At 40.9% G+C, this 21,328-nt stretch overlaps 1 protein-coding gene and 1 pseudogene across 1 annotated transcript; one reads left to right on the top strand and one right to left on the bottom strand.

Annotated features, from left to right (window-relative positions):
* Positions 1–11,630, top strand: part of LOC114640135 — a 21,351-nt pseudogene extending 9,721 nt beyond the window's left edge.
* On the bottom strand, positions 10,455–19,398 carry LOC114640142 (arylamine N-acetyltransferase 2). Its single transcript, XM_028789055.1, has 2 exons — positions 19,327–19,398; positions 10,455–13,019 (listed from the first exon to the last, which is right to left on the bottom strand). Exon 2 carries the CDS (start codon positions 13,011–13,013, stop codon positions 12,141–12,143), a length of 873 nt encoding a protein of 290 aa, XP_028644888.1. The 5' UTR covers positions 13,014–13,019; positions 19,327–19,398; the 3' UTR covers positions 10,455–12,140.
* Positions 19,399–21,328: the final 1,930 nt, after the last annotated feature.

The following is a 21,328-nucleotide window of genomic DNA, read 5'->3' as shown; positions in this document are numbered from 1 at the left end:
TGTGTGTGTCTGTGTGCGTGTGTCTGTGTGTACGTTTGTGTGCCTATACACGTGTGTGTGTGTGTGTGTGTGTGTGTGTGTGTTATTTGTCAATGCATTCTAAGTCCCTGCATAAAAGGACTGCTGAGGTTGATTTCACTTCTAAATGAGACTAGAGCATTGGAATCCGGTGACATTGGCAAGGCAGAGGTCATTTTTTCTGGTACCTGTCTGCTGCGCACAATATACTTTTCCTCTCAGAAACTGTTGGACAGTAAGCTTTCTAAGTAGCAATTGGAATTCATATCTGACAAGGATGACACAGTCTAGGAGCTGAGAGCTGGCTCATACACTGAACTGCAAAGGAAACTTTATGTGCTCAGAATGTGAATTTCATCCATGCATTTGTGGATCAAACAATTAATCAGCAGAACTGCATTTATTAAGTACTGGGTTTTATTTAAAAACAACAACAACAACAAAAACCACTTGCTCCCTCCCTGCCTTGCGGCATAAACCAAGGCAGCCACACTGGCCACCTTTCCTGTCATTTTATTAGCATTAACATCACGCAGGATCGCTGCTGCTGAGATGCAGCCTGTTCCTTTTTTAATGAGGATTTCTTGGTTTTCCGTTTTGCTTCTTTTTTTTTTTTTTCAAACCCCCATGGGTAGAAAGCGAAACAATAAGGAAGGGCTTGGAGATGTGACTCAGTTACAGAGTGCTTGCCTAGTATGCATGAGGCCCTAAGTTCAGTCCCCAGCAAAAACAAACAGAAGACAAGCAACAAAGACCCCAACAACAACAACAAACATCCTTCCTCTATTCGAACAACAGTTTTCCTATTATTGAGAGTGGAGAGCTTTGATCTTGTTAACCACTCCTTTGAGGAACGGCCCTCCCCATCTTGCTGGAGTAGGCGGAGGAGGCTTTGGACAAGCTGACTGACTGATGAGCTGCATAGAACACTAAGGTGTTAAAGACAAGTGAGGATGGGGAAGAGAGAAGCACTGGTCCCATTAAGTGCAGGTTCCCTTCCTCCGCAAATCACGCATTTATTTCTCTCTCATGCATCATTCAACAAGCACATTTTGAATAGTGCTATTTGTCAAGCACTGCCAGTCAGGACCGGATGCATCCATCCATTTACTTAACAAATATTTGCTTAATGTCTATGAGCTAAAGCGTGAACGAGGCAGAGTCCCAGCTTGATGTGAACCTAGTTGATGCCTTCCTTGAGAGGAGAAAGTCTTTCAATGCTGCAGTTCTCCCAGAGATCTGCTTAGAATTCTTCAATCATGTGTGAGCTACAGATATTCATGAAACTCCTAGAAGACGCATGCGCTCAGCAGGCATTGTAATTCTTCCCTCCCTAAACCCCTTGTTTTAAAGCTTATGTAGGCATTTGGTCATCTCCACTAATTTCTGTGATTAAGATTGTTATTTAGAGTCTTCTGTGTAACACAGAGGTTTGGGTTAGTGTCCCACTAATTAGTTTTACAGTAAGACAAGCTAAGGAGTAAGACCCTGAGGAAGGGGCAAGAGATCAAAACCACAGATTCAATGCCACAGTCAAGGATTCACCCCTTCAGTGAAGCTCTAGATTGTGTTAATTTATTGTAAAGCATTTTCAGGATAGGGTCAAAATATGAAAAAAAAACCCTGCATAATTTAGAAGGTAGCTATGTTGACAGTACAGTACTAATGACTCGACTGTAAGTATTAGAGCCAGGCACACAGCCGCTAAGCATGATGGACAGGCAAAGTCACTGGGTGTAATGGGGGTCCCGTGAGAAAAAACAGAGTCTCACTTCTTGAAGTCTTAATGACAAAAGAAAATGTCCAGGCTTGCTTTCCAGCTGTAAGAAGGCTCTTGCCCATGTTTTATATGGGTTTTTGTATGCCCATTCCTCGTTTCCATTCACACCCAGTATTTTTAAGAGATAAACCAAAACCAAAACACACAAGAAAACCACACACACACACACACACACACACACACACACAGCCAATAGGTCCAACTCTCTGGTCGTCTAGGCCTGAATAGATGTTCTAAGCTTAGCTGCTACTGTACCCCAGGGTGACCTGGGTGGCCTTTGCCTCCTCCTAGCACTCCCTTTCCTCATCTTTCTGTCCAGTCCTCACAACATTCCTGATTTACTGGCTACTAGGTCAGCAGTTTGGGCTTTGGAGTGCTTCACACTATAGTATCTTGCTTGCAATATATTGCGTTTTTTGTTTTCTGTCACAGGACTTTTAGTAAATACACACAGGAATATACATTGGTGGTCTAGCAGGGCCAGGGCAATAACATCCCAGAGGAACTCCCTAGTGGAACTCTCCATCAGTGGTAAGCAGGAACTGATGGGTCCCTCTTCTCCTGTGGACAGACAAGCTGGAAGTCACTTATTAATGCTTCCTGTAAATGATAGTAGCAGTTAGCCCCTGTTGTCAGTAACAACAGATTTACAATATGATCTAATTGGTTTTCTTCTTCCGTGTCCCTAGCCTACCTAGTTTACTGGTTGTTGCAGGATTTTTCCTGTCCATTGTATTTGCAGTGGAGCTCTGTAATTGGGCAGTAGAAGAAGTAGGCTGAGCGAGGAGTTGGGAGGAGGAAGGAGAGGAGAAGAAGGCAAGATGGCAGGAGATGTTACCCTCAAGTCTCTAGCAGTTATTCATATCAAGGTTAGATAATTTGGGTTAGCAATTCTAATTGTGTGAGCATCTTGTGGATTGAGTATTTGTTGGTATATAAATCCATTTGGTTAATCTTTAAGCATTAAGAGTCTTATTTCTACCAGGTTCAGGGAATTGTTATATCTGCTGCATGGGAGTTGGCCCTTGAGCCACGCTTAGAGCCATGGACCCCACAGAGCTGACTGGCGGAGTTAGCAGCCACGCTAACATCTCGTGGTTCCCCGGCTGGTGCCAGCGGCCAGCCAGTCTCGCAGTTAGAGTGGAAACATAGAGCGAGAACACGGTGGAGGCCAGGACCGCGCTGCTTTTTCTAATACTTCCTGTAACAACTGGTATCGCTTCCCAAATTACCTGCGCTCAAGCCTCTGTGTGTTGCTATATGTACCCTCATGCTCCCCATTATGCCGATTTTCTTGGCTGGCATTTCAAATTCCAGTCCCTGCTTTTCACTCCAGCAGAAGGTGCTTGGATTCCAGGCCCTAATCTGGGAATTTCTGCAAAGCAAAGCCTCACTCTATCACTCTGCCTTCTTACTTGCATAAACTCTTACCCATCCTCTTTGCAATGAAACCCAGTTTTGTGGCTTGCTGTTGAGAATATCATGGTGCCTCCTTCATGTGGAGGTGGCATTCCCTCACCCTAGGGGTATCATTCAACAAGACATTCGTTGTATTTGCTCCCATTGAATTGGGCCCTCCTAACCAGAAAATAGTTCTTGCATTAACTTTCCCACTCAGAAAAAATGTGACAGAGTATACGAGGTGAATCCTGAAGCCCAGAGAGTTGGAGTGACAGGCATGGGAACAACTCCCATAAACTAAGATTCCATTTTAATTAAGGAATTACCACATATGCCCAGCTTGACTTCAGAACTATTATGGGTCTGTGGCTAACAGATGCTTCTGGGTTAGTTCTTGTATGAATAGAAGTATATGTGGTAGTTAACTTATATTGGTATTATTATTATTATTATTATTATTATTATTATTATTATTATTTGTGCCAGTAGGTCACAGGATCTGAGATCAAGAATAATGACACTTAAGGTTTGGGCTCACATTACCACATTAGAAAAGTTTCTTTTATTCCTAGACTTGCTGACAAGACACTGACCTTCTAACATGAGTCTTCAGCTATAATGCAAGAGAAGGGATATTTTAGAGTTTGAAATGAACAAAGAATATCTTGCATATAAAAGGAATGTAAAAATTATTTCTGAGTAGATGATTATACAAGATACTACCAAAGCTGATTTTAAAAATGTAGAATCTAGAAGCTACTTGCACATCCAGAATAATGACTAGCTCTCCTCTTATATCCAGAAGAGTATATGGCCATAAAGCCAGTAAGAATGTAGCAGGGACTATGCCTTGTGACTTTAAAGCCAGGTCATAACTGCTTTAATGGACAAAGGATGGGGGAAATCTTAGATGCTTCAAATGTAGTGAATTTGATTGAGGTGGTAAATACATAACACTGGGAATTATCTAAATGTGAAAACATTAAGTCCTTCTATAAAATGAGTAAGAAAATTATTTTCGTGAATGTGAGTTCCATCACAATTTAAAATACATATTATTGCCAGGCAGTAGTGGTATACACCTTTAGTCCTAGCACTAGGGAAGCAGAAGCAGGTGGATCTCTGTGTGTTTGAGGCTAACCTGGTCTACAGAGTAACTTCCTGGACAGTCAAGGCTATAAAGAAAAACAAACAAACAAACAAACAAACAATCCACCCCCCAAATCCCCGTAAATTATAGGTGTTAGAGAGATTGTTCAGTGCTTAAGAGTATGTCCTGCTCTTTGTGGTGGCCCAGGTTTAGTTCCCAGCACCCACATTGTACAGCTCACAACTGGTTATAATTTCAGGTCAAGGGAATCTGACAGCCTCCCCTGGTCTGCATGACCATCTAAGTACATGTGCAATTATTACATATACACATAATTAAAAATTCTAGCACAAAGTCATCAGCTCACTCCTACCATAGAAGTCCTCTGCCTACAAGAGGGCGCTAGGGCAAACAGTAATATCCTGTACGTTCTTTGAAATTTGAGTATCAAAAAATACATGGGAGGGGGAAAATGGTTACCAAGCTACCAAATTTCAGGGCAATATTTAAAAATTGAAAATAACTGTATTCAGACACATTTGTCTGTTTTTATCACTCATTTGCTTGTTAAGGTTTTATTTTATTGTAAAATAACAATAATTGTGCACATTTATGAGGCAAATGGTACTACTGAATTACACAGACATTGTGGAATTATTAAATCAAACTAACAAACACATCTTCATCTCAAATATTTGTTATTTCTTTGTGATGAAAAGGTTTAAAATAGCTTCTGGCTATTTAGAAATATACACCAAAAGGTGGATATGGTAGTTTGAATGAAAATAGACCCATAAGGTCATAAGACACTGTTAAGAGGTGTATCTTGTTGGAGGAAGTGTGTCACTAGGGGTGGGTTTGAGTCTTTAGATGCTGGATATACAACCCTTAGATATTTCTCCAGTGCCATGTCACTTGGCTACTTTATCTATTTACTTATTCTCAATTTGTGAAGACAGAATCTGGCTACATTGCTCAGGCTTACCTCCAGTTTCCCATGTAGCCCAGTCTGGGCCCCAATGTGTGACCTTCCTGCCTCAACATCTAGAGTGCTGGGAATACAAATGTGTGCCACTGTGACTGTCTTTTTTTTTTTTTCACTGTGACTGTCTTAACTCTCTTAGATTTCACGTTACCGTAATAAACAGTATAACAAACATAGGAGAGAAAACAGCTCTATAGCATACCAAGTTTAATTCCATTGGCTCCGTATGCAGAAATGACATTATTGAATGCTCGAATAATTCAAGTTTCAGTTTTTTGAGTTACCTTCATACTATTTTCTGAAGTGTGCCAAATGGAGTCTACAGCTGTTTTATTTCCATATGTCTGTGAACTTATTAAAACATCTTTTGGATAATGATCAACCTGTTAAGTAGCTAGCTGCCTTTTATATTGGTTTCACTGTATTTCTCTGATATCTTCTTTTGAGTCTGCCCAGGTCGTTAGCCTATGTTTAATATGGTTATTGGTGCTCTTGTTATTGAATGGTTTGCTTTCTTTATATATTTTGGATATTGGTCCATTGCATGGTGTGTGATTTGCAAATATGTTATTTGCTGTTATGTGTGTGCTGTCTTGTTACTTTGCTGATTCCTTCTCCACTGTGCAGAAGCCTTTTGGTTTTATACAATCCCACTTGTCTATTTTGTCTTATATTGTCTGTGATCTCGGGGTCTACACTACAATGTCATAGGGGTATTTTTTGCTATGCTTTTATTTGATACTTTTATAGTTCAAGTCATTTGTCCATATTGGGGTTATTCCTGGGTAAGGGATAAGATAACTTTCATCATTCTCCTGAATATAGATAGTCAACAGTTTCAATACTAGTCATTGAATAGGCTTTGCTTTTCTCATTATAACTTTCCTGGTACTTTTGTGAATAACTTGACCATAAGTTAGTGGGTTTATTTCTGGCCTGTCTATTCTATTCTGGTCTTTTAGTTCATGTTCCATGTTTTAATGCCAATAGCATGTTATTTTTATCACCACAACTTTGAAGAGAATTTTGAAATCCAGTAGTGATACTGATAGAGTTTGTCCTCTTGCTAAAGTTGATTTTGGCTGTGGTTTGAATAAGTCTTCTAAAATTTGTTCAGAAATTAATGCCCAAATTCATATGCTGATGTGCTTAGGGATAGAGCTAATGGGGACAAGGCTAATTAGGATTAGTTGGAGTCATGAATATGAAAGTTATGATGGGAGTATTGGCTTTATAAGGAGAGAGACACTACCTGCCACCCTCCTGCTTCTTGCCTATGGTATGTTCACTGCCAAATACCATGCAGCAGGAAGGCCCTCTTACTAAAGCCTACCCTGAACTCTTTGGTTATAGCCTATAAAACTCTGACAAATAACTCTAAATGGTTTATAAATTATCAGTTAACAAGCATTCTATTTCAGGAACAAAGAGTAGACTAAACGCATGTTGGGGTTCATGTAAGTTTTAGATTACTTTTCAATTTCTATGAAGCATGAATCGTTTTCTTATAAGACATTTATCATTTTTAGTCTACAGATCTTTCATTTCCTTTCATAAATTCATATACACACACACATTATTGCTTATATTTTCTGTTTGGTGTGTGTGTGTGTGTGTGTGTGTTTCTGGGAACTGAACCCAAGATATTGTGTTGGCTGCGTGAGAATTCTACCATGTATGTAATCTCATCAACCATTTTTTTGTGCTATTGTGAAAGAGATCACTTTCTACCTTTTGTTTCCAGAGAGCCATCACTAGCATATAGAGGTGCTATTAATTTTTAAATCTATCTTTTTTCTTCTTACAAATTGCCTAATGTATTCAAATTTATATACATTTGAATGCCTCGTTTCCCCATTTGCCATAGTACTGTCACATAACATGTAAAAAATGATTAGAGTAAGGACAATTATTTCTAAATAGGGCTCACTTAATAAATATTTTATATACCCAACTATAAAACTTAGGTGGTCCTTTGGAATTTCTATTCTCCCCTTTTATTAAGAACAGATTCTTGTTGGGCAGTGGTGGCGCACACCTTTTAATCCCAGCACTTGGGAGGCAGAGGCAGGCAGATTTCTGAGTTCGAGGCCAGCCTGGTCTACAGAGTTCCAGGCCAGCCATGGCTACAGTGGGATCCTTTCTCACAAACAAAACAAAACAACAACAACAAAATCAATGTGAGATGGATATAAGGGATGGATGGATGGAGAAATAGAGAGGTGACAGACAGATTGATGCAGAGAGACACAGAGAGAGGGAGGAGAAAAAAGTATCTTTGGTGGAGACGGTAGCATTTCATATGTTATCACAGTTGGCCAGAACAAAGAATTTCCCTTCTTGCAGTCTCACTGAATGTCTCTCGTCTCCTATGGGATTAGACTGTCCCACACTAGATTGAACAGAATACTGGGACTGAGCATGCTTGTCTCATTGTTGACCTTACAGGGAAGGCTGTAAATTTTTCATCTTAGGTTATGATGTCAGCTGAGACTTTGTCACATGTGACTTTTATTTTGAGGAACATTCTTTCTTTGTCAAAGTCATTGAGAGTTTTACATCAGGAAAATAAGTTGAATTTTGACAGTAACTGTTTCTGCATCTCTTGAAGTAGTTATATAGCTATTATATTGTTAACACGATAAATTACATTAACTGATTTGTGTATGTCGAGCCATCCTTGCACCTAGAAGATAAATCCTACATATAATATTAGTGAGCCTTTGATGTGCAGTTGAAAACAATGTGCTTGCCGGGCAGTGGTGGCGCACGCCTGTAATCCCAGCACTTGGGAGGCAGAGGCAGGTGGATTTCTGAGTTCGAGGCCAGCCTGGTCTACAGAGTGGGTTCCAGGACAGCCAGGACTACACAGAGAAACCCTGTCTCGAAAAAAAAAAAGAAAGAAAGAAAGAAAAGAAAAAAAGAAAACTATGTGCTTGAAGGTTTCTAAGCTATTGTCATTAGCAAAACTGGACTGCAATTTTCCTTTCTGGGGATATCACTGGCTTTGGTCAGGTGACATAAGGTTAGAAATATGCCTCCTTCCTTCAGTTTGCAGAAAGAATTTGCGAAGTACTGCTACTGACTTTTTTCTTCAAATGATTCAGCTATCAAGCCATATGGTTCTGGGTTTTTTCTTCAATTAGAGAGTTTTAATGAGTGATTCAATGCCCTTTCTCGTTATTGGTCTATTCAAATATCCTATTTCTTTCCAGTTCAGTCCTGCTATGTTATGTTTCTACAAACTTATTTTTTTCCTTAATTCCTAATCTTTAAGTTCATTAACTGTTCATAGGAATCGCTTAGAAACCTTTGTAGTTGTTATTAGTTCTCTCTCCTTTCATTTTGTATCAGTACTTTTTAATTTCCATGTAATCTAGTTAACAGTTTTCCAGTTCATCTAACTTCTCCAAAATCCAACTCTCTTGGTGATCTTTGCTATGGATGTTATGGTGCAGTCTGTTTGCTCGCTCTGACCTTTACATTTCCCTTCTATTAACTTTCAAGTTAGATCGCTCCTGCTTTTCTAGTATCTTGAGAGTGTAGTGCTAGATTATTTATTTCATGATTTCTTCCATTTCGATATAGACGTTACTATAAATACTACTCTTAGAATTGGTTTGGCTGTAACAGCACTTCTCATCCACAGTGGCCCTAGACCACAGAAAACACAGATGTAAATATGCAGTGAGACTACTTCCTGTGGTTTCCACTCCAGAATTAAAAGATGAACCATCAATTACTAGGGCTAAAGGGACACTGGGATTTGTCACAGTTCTTCTATCTGCATAATGTTGAGTGGAAGACAAGCTCACCTGGCTCCATCTTAAAGACAGAAGGACTGATGTACACATTCATTATTGGCAACTGTTCCAGACATATCCACAGGACCAAGCTTCTACCTATTAGAGACACCTAGAAGCCCTAAAGGAAGCTGGCATACCCTAATCTCCACAGTGTTCCAAGAACAGACAGGTTTGGGTAACCAGAGAATGGAGGGCTAGCATAAAATCTCTGGCTATACATTTTGATGGGAGTCTCCTTTCTTTATTCATTTAAATTTCATTTGATAGAAACTAACAAACACTGGGCAGTCAGCACTCAAGTCGTGATGTCTAAATTTTATATCTATCAACATAGTTTGGTTTTTCCCACATAGGAGAAAGTTTTAAGTAAAAGTTATTGGACTGGGATTAAAACATACAGTGCACAGATAACTTTGCTGAGTGTTCTAAAACCTCATTGTTCTCAATGGGCCATGGTCTGGTTGGCTCAGTGCACTGTGTCAGGGGTGTAGTCTTGATGAAAGTGTGAAATCCTTTTCTGTTCTGAAGTACCAGAAAGACTTGACAGTGGCAAAGAAAGCAGTGTTAGTAAACAAAGCCAAAGCAGGGAGGCGGGAAAGCATCGCTAACGGAAACATGACTTTATTACTCCTTTTTCCTCATGTCAGGGCTCTTCTCAACCTCTGCCAAGGGCACGCCTTCCTCCGTGTCAACATCACTACATAAAATATCCAGGTGGAGACCCGCTAGTTTAAAGAACTTCCCTCCATTCTAATGCTGCTTCTCATGTCACGTTTTCTTGATAATCACAGTTGAAGAGTGAAAACTCCTCTCAGAAGTATGGATTTTACATTATATCCCTGACACTGGGAAGCACAGTAGGAGACGTGAGGTAGGGAAGAGTCAGCTCTCTAAGTCTGAAGTGTCAGTCATAGGTCTCAGGATCTGAAATCAGTCTCTTATTAAGGATAGAGTCAGTAGGTAACAGTGGGACAGGATTTCAAGCTAGAGGGACATGATGTAACACAGAAGGGACATTTGTGGAGTGCAGTGACGCAAGATGGAAAAACTTCCAATAAAACCTCCCTTCATGTCACAATTATTGACTTAATGACATTACCCAGGCATCTATCTATTTATTTGTTACTGTAGGTTTTGATCTCTCTCCCTCCTTCCCTCCCTCCCTTTCTCTATGTCACATACGCACACATGCATGCACGAATACGCGTATACACCCCCCCCAAATCTGTGGTTGATTTGTCACAGATAAACTGAGTACTGCCCATATATACTTTAGCTCATAGTTTAAGGGCTCAGTGATAGCTGTAGAGGTGAGACCACCAAGCACCTGGTCACACTGTGTCATACAGAAGAAATGAAGAAAGACAGTTCAGCTTTTCCCTTTTTTCCCCTTTTATTCAGTCCAGGACCTAAATGTGGGGGCATGGTGCCACCCACATTCCTTCATCAGTTGGGTCTTTCCACTTCAGTTGAACGTCTCAAAAACTATTCACAGGAATGCCTAGAAATGAGTCTTCTATGTCGTTATAAATCTAGCAAAGTCAGCAGTGACGTCAATCAGCATGACAGAGAAGTAAAATAAACATAAGACTCCCTTGCAGAAGACAGGAACCCCATTACATCCTAACAGCTCCTTTCATTCACACGATATCATCATGTTTTAACCTACCTCTTTGAAAATAAGTTGTAGATATGTATTTCATCATTTAATTATTTTAGACATACATTTTTTTTTAAATCAAGAAGCTCAAGTTTCTAAATTGGTGTTTGTTCCCACAGTAAGAAAAAACAGTATAAAAAGAAGTTGATATAACAAAACAACACAGTGGCACTCTGTGCGCCTGCGCCTCTCTAGGGGTTCCCCTCTACTGCCACTCAGCTGTCGCTGCCACCATGAGGGAGATCTTGCACCTGCAGGCTGGGCAGCGCTGCAGTGCCACCCTTTCAGTGCACCAGCTGGTTGAAAACACAGTGATCTGAACCATCTAGTGTCCTCCACCGTGAGTGGGGTCACCACTTGTCTGCGATTCCCTGGCCAGCTAAATGCTGACCTGCGGAAACTGGCTGTAAATACGGTGCCCTTCGCTCGCCTGCACTTCTTCATGCCTGGCTTTGCCCCCTTGACAAGCGTGGGAAGCCAGCAGTGCCCTGATAGTTCCTGAGCTCACCCAGCAGATGTTTGATACCAAGAACTTGATGGCTGCCTGTGATCCCCGCCATGGCTGCTACTTGACTGTGGCTGCTGTGTTCAGGGGCCGCATGTCTATGAAGGAGGTAGATAAACAGAGGCTTAACGTCCAAAACAAGAACAGCAGCTATTTTGTTGAGTGGATCCCCAACATTGTGAAAACAGCTGTCTGGGCCATTCCACCTCAGGGCCTAACAATGTCCTCCACCTTCATCGGCAACAGCGCCACTATTCAGGAGCTGTTGAAACGCATCTCAGAGCAGTTCACAGCCATGTTCTCACACAAGGCCTTCCTACACTGGTACACGGGTGAGGGCATGGATGAGATGGAGTTCACCGAGGCAAGCATGGGAGCAGTGTGAACTCTTTATTCATTCACAGCCTGTCTGATAGCCATGTCCACTGTGCATCTGCTGTCCTGTGTCCTGACATCACTTTTATAGACACCACCATTAAAGCAATTCATAGCTTGAAAAAAAAGCCCAGAAAGAAATAATCAGCTGTGTGACTGGTTCTCTTGGGCCCTAATCACATATCCATTGGTGTAAGTCATATATTGAAGACTATATAGTTATTGGGAATCAACATTACTTCTCATTCTTCTTTGCTGAATTCAAATCCTAAATTGTACAGGTAATACCTCATAAAAATTTGATATGGGATACGTGCTGGTTGCATTTAATGGGAATGATTTTCACACGATTCCTTTTGCTTAGCAATCAGCACAAATTCTATATAAATTTAGCTGTAAACCAGTGCTGGGTATTTCCTAGCACAAATCAACATGATCACCAGTTTGTACACGTCACCAGTTTGAATATTTTATCATAAAAATTCCAAGTACATGGAAGGACACCAAAACTTTGCATATTCTAAATGGTAAAAAATCGATCACCGTGTTTAGGCACAAGCTTTCTCTCTAAAGAAACCCCAAATATAGTTTTCAGTACATCTTCTATTTCTTTGTCAGTCAGACTCTTAAACTCTACAAGATCTACATTGTCCTTAAAACTAAACCTCGTATAAGTGAGAGTAGAGCCAACCAAACAATGAACCCCTTCTGGGGTCTGTAAGGAACAAAATGATTTGCTTGTAAACACAGACGCAGGTGATGTCTGAAGGTAGGTATTCATGGACTCAAAATCCTCAATAGTTCGGGGCTCAAGAGTAAAGGAATAGATTTTCCGATATTTGTTCTTCTCAAGAAGGTCTGAGTTAACAAATTCTTCGTTTGGAACATACTGCTCTCTTCTGATCTGGTCCAAGTACCAGGTTCCATTCTCCTCTGTCAAACGGAAGATGGCAGGCACCTGGGGCTGATCCTTCCCAGATGTCAATTCCAGAGGTTCCCACATCTGGTAGGAACGTCCAAACCCAGCATCAACAATGTAGCCCTTTCCACTGATGGTCACCTGTACTAGAACATGAATCATGCCACTGCTGTACTTATTGGCTGGAACGTTAAAGACATATCCTCCCAACATTGTGGTTTCAAAGCCCATTTTGGATAGAGCCCAGTACAGTAGATGATTAACCTGGAGACACCACCCACCCCGCTTCTTCCTCACAATCTGATCAAAGACAGCTTCTAAACTCAGCTCCATGGGTTCCCCACAATGGATGTTCAAGTTCTCAAAGGGAATAGCCCGTATCTGGTGCTGAAGGATTTCGGTTACTGCTTCCAAGTCCAGGTTGTTCCTGGAGTTTTGATAACCAATTCTTTCAAAGTACGCTTCAATGTCCATGGTTTCCTAAGGCAAGGAAAACAATCAAACATAAACATTATCACATTTGCTTGTGAATTTACTGGAGTGGGGTGACTCTGGTTAAAACTTGTTTTCAAGATATAAAAATAGACAATGCTGACAACTATCTATATTTATTTTGCTACTATTATAGAAACTGACTACAATCACTGTTCATAACACTTAAACAAGTGTTAAATAATCTAAGAGACTTGAGATGAATGTTTCCTCATTTGTTTGAAATACAGGTCAAATGGTGAGGCAGATAATAAATTGCTCAGACGTAGTATGCTCTGCCCTCCTCCTTGTGTAAACTCAGTACAGGTACAAAGTAAAAAGGCAAACAAGAACAAATAGCAAAAAAGATTCCAATTAGAAACCCATTAAAACAGGCTTCTGAACAGTTGTCTACAGAATCAGGAGAAGTGTGTAATATAGTACACAGTTTTCCTGGTAACTTTACATAAGCATTAAGCACCTAAGACTTAGAGAGAGCAAAGGGAATTGAGTGAGACGGTCCCAGCCCCTGTTTGGCTCCTTGGTATTTGAGTCTATGTAGAAGAGAACAGAATGAGCTGTGCTTTATGGATCGCTGACCACCTAACTGCTGCTTGCCCAGGACTGGGGAAGAAGGGTGAAATGACAAAGACGATGAGACTGGAAGAGACACCTGGAGACAAATTCCAGGCATGACAGTGAAATAACAGAAATACTGGCATAAGCAACAGTCAAGATTTGGTTTTCGTCTGAAGATTAAGTTTTGAGTTGGAATTTAGATTTAGTAACTGTAGATTCATTACAATTAAGTCGGTTTTTGGCTAGGGGCTCAATACTAGCTATATGCTGTAAGAAAAACATACCTGGGTATTCTGTGACTAAATATATTTCAATTGCATATTGATGATGATGGGGCTCAAGGGAAGATCCTGTGGGTACTTGGGGAGTAGCTGGTATGGAAGGAGATGAAGGAAAATACTATTAGCTTCACATCCAGCAGGCTCACAGAGACATGATGCAAGAATGGAGCCTTCCTTCAGTCTGGTCATCAATACAGACAAGACTTAAATAAGGCTGGAGAACATACTTAGATCCTTTGAGACTTCTTAGTAAGCATTTAATACATATCTATGTTCAAAGTAGGTTGTTGTCTTCCATTCAAAAGTCTTAGAATGTTTCTTCTTCCTGGTACAAACTCTAGGAGGGACTGTTGAAAAATGAAAGGTTAACATGGTTTGGGAGGATAGCTTAGAGACAGTAGGGCACTTGCCTCCAAGCTTGATAACCTGAATTTGATCCCTATAACTTAGAATGTGGAAGGAGAAAACCAGCTCCCACAAAATTTCCTGACTGCCCCATACCTGTCATAGAATATAAACTCCAAGTAAATGTAAAATGCTGATTATAACACTACTTTTCTTGAAAGCAATGGGGTAGTTATCTGTACCATACATTATGAGGAATCACAGGACATCATAAATACAGAGAGCAGACTACACTGAATAGTGAATATCTGACCTACACAGGGAAGCCTACAGAAAGGATAATGGTGAGGGGTAGGAGCACCATAATAGTTTCTATGTTGGAACAGCCAGAAGTACCTGGATGTTCTCATAAGTACAGAGCCCAGAAGCAACAACCCAGATCATTAGTTGCCATAGGAACAGCAAGGAGTGATGAATCATGTTCCACATCCCTGGTTACTACCTAAATATAGACTACACATGGAAAGTGATGTGTGCAGTGGCCTTCCTTGAGGTAACAACTACAACAGGGAATAAAGGCAGGAAAAGAAAGTGGCAGTCTCAATGTGGATGCCACCAGAGAAGGAGAGTGACAACTTCCATGTGAAAGACATGCCACTAAAGAATCTCCTGTCATATTTGATTCTCTCACTTCTTCTGAAATGATAAAGTACAGTTCTAGTTGGTCATTTTATCAGACAAACTGGATTCACGGAAGAAATTAACAATAGAGTCAATGTTATGCATACATGTTTATAAAGTGAATCAAAGAATGAAAATGTACCTGGGGACTGTCACTAGGAGATGAGCTATGACAAGCATACCAAAGAGAACTAATGAAAAAAATTACTAGAAGTCCTTTATTGGGACATTGCACAGAGTGGTATAAATGGTCTCAAAGAGGTGTCAGATTAAGACGACTGAACAATGTGCTTTATGCAATGAAACATTTCAAACTTTGAAACTAATTACAGAAATTATGCAAGACACTACATTAATTGTGCTGAGCAGTTCTCTATAGATATAACACAACGCACAATAACATACTAGGTACATAGAAGGACAGCTTGATGTCATAGTCAAAGCTAATGAAAGATAAAGCCATGTCACAGTCAGGAAAATGCTGGCAGGAATACAAAGCAACCAAAGTTTCGAATATGAAAAGTACAAAATTGGAATAGAAAAAGAATTTAAGGTGTAAGAAGTGTGTGTGTATAAAAATTTTGCAGAAATCCTATCAGAAAAACAAGAGACATAACATCCCAAGAAAAACCAAATTCTATGTACATGACATATGAATATATCTATTTAAATTATTGAAATTTAAAATTAAGAAGAGTTACTCAAGCATCTGGGAGAGAATTAAGTAATTCTTCATAAGGAAGGTGATATCAGCCTGGCAACAGATGGTTCCACAGAAACAAGCAAAGGAAAAATAATGGAACATTGTCTACTATGTCCCGAAAGGGCATACTGTCCCTGATTGTTCTTTTGCTAGCATGTCACTGAATTAGCAGGTCAACAGGCATGTGATGACAATGTGAAACAATCATGAGTGCTATCCTGGTGAGGTGCTTCCCCTTTACCAGCCAGTACAGTGCCAAATGAAAAGCCAAGAAATCAAGAGGGTAGCATGCTGAGATGCTATAATACACTATGCATCCTTTCCATACAGGGAAAGAGTAGAAAATGGTACACATCATGGCTCCTACACAAGCCAATTTGTCTTACAGATAGATAGATAGATATAAGTAGATCATAAAACTAGACTGAGAATTGATCAGAACTGGGAAGACCTGAAGGACCATTAAAAAGTCAACTGAGAAATATCTGCTTTTCCAATACCTAACGTGAGCTGACAACATTCATATGCTGGTCAGCATAGATCTCTATCAGGTCAGTGTTCCCCGGGGGACCGGGGCTAGTGAAAACTTGTGTCATACTCTCCCTGACAAGAAGAATGACTGTCTTTGATCAGCCAAGATAGCCAGCCCTCACCGATTGGTTAGGTATCTTCTGACAGCCAAAGTTTCTGGCTTTCATCTATTGTTTATGGTGTGAACTGCAAACACTGGAGTTAAGCAGTCCAAAGTCCAACTCAGGCTCTGTAGTGGTGGTTAGCTGTTTTCTGTTGTCATGATTACAAAGCAACACACATGTTAAGCAAAATACCTGAGGGATGACTGCTCTATTTTGGATTATAGTTTCACAGGCATCAGTCTATGGTGAGCTGGCTCCATTACTGTGGGTCTGTGCTGAGATACAAGTATTATGGTGGCAGTCGTGGTGAGGCAAAAACCTCAGGTCATGGTGAAAAGAGAAAGAAGTCAGTGACAAGATGTATTCTTGAATGGCACACCCCCAGTGATGCACTTGCTCCCACCAGGCCCTGCTTCCTAAGAACTCACTTAGCTGTGACTCAATCCATTCATGAGGTGAGTACACTCACAATTAAATGACTGCCCAAAAGCACCAGCAGCTAGGGATCAACCTTCAACATTTGAGCTATTCATTCTGTATCCAAACCATAAGAAGAAATAAATCCCTAATGTAGATATATACCTACATATCCATATATATGTCTCATATAATCTCAATAAAGATTGGCCAATCTTTATTGCCATATGAGGCAGAAATATATGCAGTAAAATAAGGACAGACAAAGCTCTGGAAGAGTTGGGTTGCACACTTTACCAAAAACGACAAAGATACACTGCAGAAAATACACTCTGGGGCTGATGGGATGGCTCAGTGGGTAAAGGCACTTACTAAAAGACAGAAAGACACAATATTGATGATAATAAAAGCTAAGTACAGCGTAAAATACACAATGACTCACATGAAACCTTGACACATACTTCTCTCTACCACACGCACTGAAGATTGGAGAACATGGGATGCTGTGCACCCACGCACAAGTTGGCACAGGAGCTTGGAGAAGATTCAAGACCAAAGTGAGCTTGTGAGAATCCTGTCAGTAATTCACTTAGACTTATAGATTCTTTTTTCTCATTCCCACCATGTCTGTGGCATGGCCTTTATGATTATATATAAAGCCTTGTACTCCATAGGCTATTTGGAGGACTTTGTAATGGCTTCTGAGGCTCCCTTGCTTCTTTTGGTAAAGGCTGTACAAATAATTGTCAAATAAGTGTCCTCCCAGCACAGCTCTGGTCCAAGGACTTGTTGGTACAAGGCCTTGAAAGCATAGCTTCCTTGCTTCTTTGTTGGAAAACTTTTGATTTATAATCTATATAGGCAGGGCTGCACACACACACACACACACACACACACACACCAGATCTTCCTCAGTTCACTCAGACATGTAACTTTGCCCCAGCATTTGGGAGAATTTGAGTATGGCCAGCTTCAAATTCATTCCATAGAACTGAAATAACCAGATTAAGACATACAAAATGGGAAGGGAGGCTCCTGGGGCATCTTCAGTACCCTATAAAAGTCTTGCTGCTTTCTGCAGATCACAGGAATATTTAGTCAAATGACCAATATGTGATAGTTATACCAGCTGCTGTCAACTGTCCCTAAATGACATGGGATACCAATCACAAATTGTCCTTTTTGGATATGGCCCCCAAAGAACAGGTTGCCATGCAGAACTTTTCTGGTTTTAACTCTATGTCTCTAGAACCTCTGGATCATTCACGAAAAACACCGATTTTCGATTGTTTTAGTAAGAGAACTCCTTATTCTTTGCCAAATGGAATTGTGAACAAGAAGCCGACATAGAAACAAATAGAGAAGATCAATCCAGAAGGAGAATAGCTACAATGTTTTACTGACATACTGTCAGACTAGCAGCTGGATTCAGCATTGAGGGGCCTCGACATTTATTGCATGGATTACTGCCAATACTCAACGAGGTTATAATGGGAGCTAATGAACTGCTTGTCATTTTGTATGTGTAGTGTTTTCTCCCTTAATTCCTTTTCTTTTCTCTTTCATTTCTGTTCTGGAAGTCCACACACTCCAACTTTGTTGACAACCCTAAGCAATCTTTTTGATTAGTTGGGTGGAAGACACTAGAGTGGTTGGCTTGGCCATATGCAAAGAACACTAACAAGCTGCCCTTCCTCCGTTACAGAAAACCTATTTGGCATCCATGGCTTTGAGTAAAGGCCTCTAGCAGCCAGGCAAGGGCAGGGGATCCTACCAGGCAAGCAATCTAATAGGGTTAGTAAGGGGAAAGAGAAACAGGGGCCACAGGTGAAAATGGTAATATTAAACAGTTAGTCTTTGGCAGGTAGCTTAAAAAAAATAAAAGCAGAGTTGGCAGTTGTCTGGTGTTTGTTTGTTTGTTTCTTTTTTCTATTTTCTTTTTTTTAAAGTCAGAGTGGAGTCAATTGCCTTGAGTCTGAGGCAGCCAAACAGGAGCTGGAGAAAGGACAGAATTGTTATCAGAAAAGAGCCAAACAGTGTAGTTGACATTATACCCACAGTACAGAATAGATAAGAGTTCATGACAACAGGGTCCATGGGTCATGGGGCGTTAGCTCTGAGGACTCTTGGCATAAGCTGGCACCACACTGCTGTGCAATCCTATGGATTCCAAGGTAATGACTCAGTTGAAGTCACAGGAAATAGTCGATTTTCTGGTATTCCTTAAGACCCTACACACTTATCCTTCTTCAAGCATGACAAAAGTTCCTCCAAGAATTCCTCTGGAAATCATGGACAGCATTGTTAAAAGCATTCCAGAAGGAATCCAATTGAGGGTTACTTAAGCTGTTAACACACCTCCTAAACTCTCACAAACTTTTAAAGTAAATACCATTACGCATTTGCGACTGACAAGGAAACAGTATTAAAGGAACTAAACGGCTCTTCAAGTCTAATAGAATGTGGCTGGCTGTCACCTACTTAAAGCGTTTGTCAGAATCACCTGTGTATTGTAAAGTATTAATAACTTGTGTTCGAAGTATGTGCCACTCAAACTTTCCAAACAACCTTGGGACTGGAAATTCAGGGCTGGGTTGTGCTGTTCTCTCCCGGTCTTCCTCTTGGGAGAGGAAGAAATCCTGATTCCCAAGTCTATTAGGTAACTCCCCACTTACCGGCTACCAGGACTGCAACCAGGGGGATCCGGTAGCAAGCTGAGCGAGGTCTACTTCCCGGGTCTGCAAAGGAAGTCCCTTCATTGGTTGTTCACGTTGCTCTGCCCACTACGCTCATTTAAAAAAAAAAAAAAACAAAAAAAAAAACCCAACCCAAAGATCTCTGGGAAATGTAGTTGTAGGGCCTCACTTAACCTTGGTGAACTCTTTCTCTAGTCTGTTCTTTGGGTGCGATATCTTGTGATATATTTGAATTTCTTGTGATACTTTTGCATTTCACAGAGTTTATGATCTCTGGGAGCCTGTGAGAGTTCAGAGCTTTAAATGGGCCCTGGCAAAGCAGATCACGGACTCAAAGGAGGAAGAGGTTGCCACATGTCACTCACATTCCTAATTTATGCCTCTCCTTCCACTAACTTTTCTCCCCCCCACCCCCGTCCCTTTTTTGGGCCCGTCTACTGCTCTATCCAAAGGCACTGTGGGATGTGTATGACGTGTGTCTATACGTGTGTGGCAAAAATGACAAGTGTACTATGTATTTCTGGTTTTGATTTATACTAATGATTCTTATAGATCACGCTTGTTGTTTCTTAGCTATTTCCCTGTACACTATATTTTAAAAATTCCTTGGCACACATTGTTCTTATATTCTGGGTAGTCAGAATAGATTCCTAAGTTTGTGCTTGGTGGCAGGGGGTGGGCTCAGGTGAGGAGGGTAAGTTATATAGACTCTAGCCGACTTTCTGTCTGCTCAGTTGGGTCACTCTGACACATGCACAGCAATACCTCTCCGAGTGGTTCTGAGGGATTTTGCTTCCTTTGTTAACAGCCATTGGCTGCCAATCTGCTTGTACAGTTTTGTACCTAAACCAGCACTTCCAAACTCTTACATTACTACAAACAACCAAAGCCCAATCATCATCATCAATAACAATAACAAAACAGCTACACTGTGGCCAATACCTACAATTCTAGCATATGGGAAGTGAAGGGAGGACCATCAAGAACTCAAGGTCATCCTGAGCTACATAGCAAGTTCAAGGCCAGCTTGGGCTACATGAGCCCATTTCCACAAACACAAAACAAAGCAATGACCCTGTGGCAATGTTACCTATACCTTTGGTAATACCTCAGCTCTTGCTTTTCTGTTTACCTTAATATGATCATTACCAGACGAAGACTGCAAATACTGGGCCATCCAGTGTGAACTAGAACCCTGGCATTGGAATCTGCATGGGGGAGGGTATTCAAGAGGCCTCTGGGCTGGATTACTGGGGAGCAATGGGTTTATTTTAAAAGTTATCAATAGCATCGGTATATAGACAGAGGGACACAGTGAGACGAGGCTCCAAGAATTTTTGAAGCTCAGCTCCATGGACAGTTTGGAGGGGTCTCTGAAGAGAATAAGATGTGGAAGAGGAGGGAGCCTCTTTTTATCTTTTCTGATTCCTAAGAGGAATGTAGGTAGGGGGTGGGGACTTGGTTGTGTGACAGCAACTGGGCTAAAGCCAACAACGCTTCCCTTGATGGTAACTGGCTCTGGGACTTTCTGTTAGCTTGGGACTCTCAGATAAGGAACCCATCAATCAGTACCCATAGCTAGAGAAAAAGGCTGCTTTAAGAATTGTGACCTGAGCTGGGCGGTGGTGGCGCACGCCTTTAATCCCAGCACTTAGAAGGCAGAGGCAGGCGGATTGAATGAGTTCCAGGACAGCCTGGTCTACAGAGTGAGTTCCAGGACAGCCAGGGCTATACAGAGAAACCCTGTCTCAAAAAAAAAAAAAAAACAAAAAAAAGATTTGTGACCTGAACAGAAGCTAGATTCAAACATGAACCTTAGGGAGTCCAGTCAGAGAGCATGACATGCAGAGAGGGCAGATTCAGACTCTGAGGCACAAGTCTTAAATTTACATCCCTGGTATCAATTCGCAGCAAGCACACGGGCAGCTGGCTAGGTGAATAGAGGCTTAAGCAAGAGTGCGGTAAAGAAAGCTAGAAAGAC

The sequence above is a fragment of the Grammomys surdaster genome, unplaced genomic scaffold (genome assembly GCF_004785775.1).
Source record: "Grammomys surdaster isolate TR1022 unplaced genomic scaffold, NIH_TR_1.0 125780, whole genome shotgun sequence".
In the NCBI taxonomy this organism is placed as follows: Eukaryota; Metazoa; Chordata; class Mammalia; order Rodentia; family Muridae; genus Grammomys; species Grammomys surdaster.
This window is presented reverse-complemented; position numbering and strand designations above follow the sequence as displayed.